Genomic DNA, 2,834 nt, shown 5'->3' on the forward strand with positions numbered 1-2,834 from the left:
CAAGAAAAGGTAGACAATTACATTCATACTCACTTAATTGCCCTTAAATCAATATTTATCACTTACACTCACTTGTAAAACGATTTCCTTCTCTTTTGGTCATGGCTCTCTCTCTCTCTCTCTCTCTCTCTCTCTCTCTCTCTCTCTCTCTCTCTCTCTCTCTCTCTATCAGCGTGTTTCCCTTTATGAGACGCCAGCGCCACGCCAGCCCTTCCCCTGCCCAAGCTGTCAGCCAGGCGGTGGAGGATCACGGAAGGGAAAAAGGGGCAGAACAAGCCAGTACCAACTCAGCCACCGTCTCTCAAGTCTGAAGTGGCACCAAGCGCTGCCGCTCAGATGCCATGAGTACAGTCCTCCATAGTGGTTTATCCCCACCACTTGCCCCCTTTCGACTCACGCACCGTCTAAGAGCCTCTTTTCAGCTTCATTTGAAGAGTTTTCATGGCAGAATAATGGCCAAGGCATTTCGACACTGTAAATTGTGGGAGTTTAGCATACGTAGGACTTAATCTTAGAGCGCGGGCCACTGATGTAGATCTCAGCATTAGGTTCTGTTCCATAATGCATAAGACATAACAGATTTTCCCACTGCTGCAACGGCTTTTACTACTCATATCCCGTTTCAATAGGTTAATGCCGCTGCTGTAACACCAACATTGCTTTGGAGAGCACATCTCCCATGATACGCTAGATAGAGCTCTGTTGAACCGAACCCCTGCTTCCTGCTGTTCTGCTCTTTCTAAACTATACAGAGAGCACTTGAACTTTTGACTTTCTTAACATTAAACTCGGCTCTAGCCAGCAATACTTGCGGTCTGTGTCACACTCCAGTAGTTCCCCAGAACAACACAAACTAGGAACAACAATCCCATTGTTACAATCCCCTTTGGCTGAGCTGTATAGGTCTATGAGTAGGTAGAGGGAGAAGCCTGATCATAAAGTACAGTAGGTGTTTAGTCGGACATTTGAGTCGGCATGTGTGTCTTCGGTTACCTTACGGTTTGTTTCTTCTATTCATCCCCAATGCTGGAACTTCTTGGTGTGACGATTGCTGCTGTTGTTGTTGTCGTTATTCTTGCTGTTTACTTTGGTCAAGCACGTTTTCATGCCAATAAATGCCATTATTGCACTCAGCCGCATTGTTCTCTCAGCTCCGCATGCTGCTGTGGTCGGTGTGTGTGTGTGTGTGTGTGTGTGTGTGTGTGTATGTTGTTTTTAACTAGTCTTCACATTTCCTTTGCCTCTACACCATCTCGTTTCTCCCCCTCCTACCTGTCTTGTTTTTCTCCATATTCTACAGTCCTGGATCAAATAGTAGCCAGAAATGCCCCTCATGGGTTTTTCTACCCCACTTAAGTTTCAGATGAGAGGTATAGAGCAATGAAATGGTGCAAACATGGTAAACACAGTTCACTTGCTACTCCAAACAGCTTCAAACAAACACTGATAAGACTATCCATCCATCCATTATCCAACCCGCTTATCCCAATCGGGGTTGCGAGGATGCTGGAGCCTATCCCAGCAGTCAGTGGGCGGCAGACGGGGAGACACCCTGGACAGGCTGCCAGTCCATCCCAGGGCCGACACATTCACACCTAGGGACAATTTAGTATGGCCGATTCACCTGACCTACATGTCTTTGGACTTTGTTGTATTGGTATTTCTTTTTCTATTTCACAGACACTCGTCTAGACTAATTTGCAAAATTTCATCCAGGTCTGTTCAAAAACGTATCACCCATCTCTCCCTCCGGCATGAAACAACTCCCTCTCCTTCCTTTGTCCTGGTGCTCTACTTTCGCCCCCTCCCTGCCTCCCAAACTAAATTTTTCCCATCTCTTTTCTGTATAATAGATGGTTTTTCTGTCCTCATTTCCACCCCTCTGCCTGTAGAGTGTCTGTTTCGTCTGTTGAACTGGGTCCATCTGCTGGTTGTTTGTGGTTATGTTGACATACCAAGGCGGAGAATGAGTCAAGATCTGGATAAAATAATGGATCAAATCTGAGACCCCAAGCGCATCCAAAAAAAAAAAAGTGTTGCCCCCGAAATATCAGCACATACCACCAGATCCTGTGTATTACTGAATCGCTTCTCTTGTCATGTGGTTGTCTTATGATCCACTTTTTTTTTTGTATTTTTCCCCTGTTTCCTCCCCAGTTGTACCCGGCCAATTACCCCCACTCTTCCGAGCTGTCGCGGTCGCTGCTCCACCCCCTCTGCCGATCCGGGTAGGGCTGCAGACTACCACATGCCTCCTACAATACATGTGGAGTTGCCAGCCGCTTCTTTTCACCTGACAGTGAGGAGTTTCACCAGGGGGACATAGCATGTGGGAGGATCATGCTATTCCCCCCAGTTCCCCCTCCCCCCTGAACAGGCGCCCTGACTGATCAGAGGCGCTATTGCAGCGACCAGGACACACACCCTAGTCTGGCTTCCCTCCCGCAGACACGGCCAGTTGTGTCTGTAGAGATGCCCGACCAAGCTGGAGGTAATACAGGGATTCAAACCAGAGATCCCCATGTTGGTAGTGCAACGGAATAGACCGCTGCACTACCCGGACGCCATGATCAACTTTCTAAACAAAGCTTTACAATAACTGTGTGCTTTCTAGTTGACTCAAATGCACTCAACACAAATAGCCACCAGCCATTAGCTTTATGACTTGTGTTGTGACCTGTAGGGCGCCGCAGGATCTGAGAACCCATCAGATTTACTAATGGAAGTAAGCTATATATGGATGCAACACACACACACACACATACACACACACACACACACACACACACACACACAGAGTGAAATGTGCATTTTCAGCACTTCAGATAAGCACT

General features: G+C 47.2%; 1 protein-coding gene across 1 annotated transcript in view; it reads left to right on the plus strand.

The window, feature by feature from the left end:
- Positions 1–1,100, plus strand: part of rgs11 (regulator of G protein signaling 11) — an 11,864-nt gene extending 10,764 nt beyond the window's left edge. Inside the window, 2 exon segments of the mRNA XM_056293342.1 lie at positions 1–9; positions 173–1,100. The exon segment at positions 1–9 is cut by the window's left edge and continues 74 nt beyond it. Coding sequence (XP_056149317.1) covers positions 1–9; positions 173–311 — 148 coding nt within the window. The 3' untranslated portion in view covers positions 312–1,100.
- The last annotated feature ends 1,734 nt before the right edge of the window (positions 1,101–2,834 follow it).

The sequence above is a fragment of the Lampris incognitus genome, chromosome 14 (genome assembly GCF_029633865.1).
Source record: "Lampris incognitus isolate fLamInc1 chromosome 14, fLamInc1.hap2, whole genome shotgun sequence".
NCBI lineage: Eukaryota > Metazoa > Chordata > Actinopteri > Lampriformes > Lampridae > Lampris > Lampris incognitus.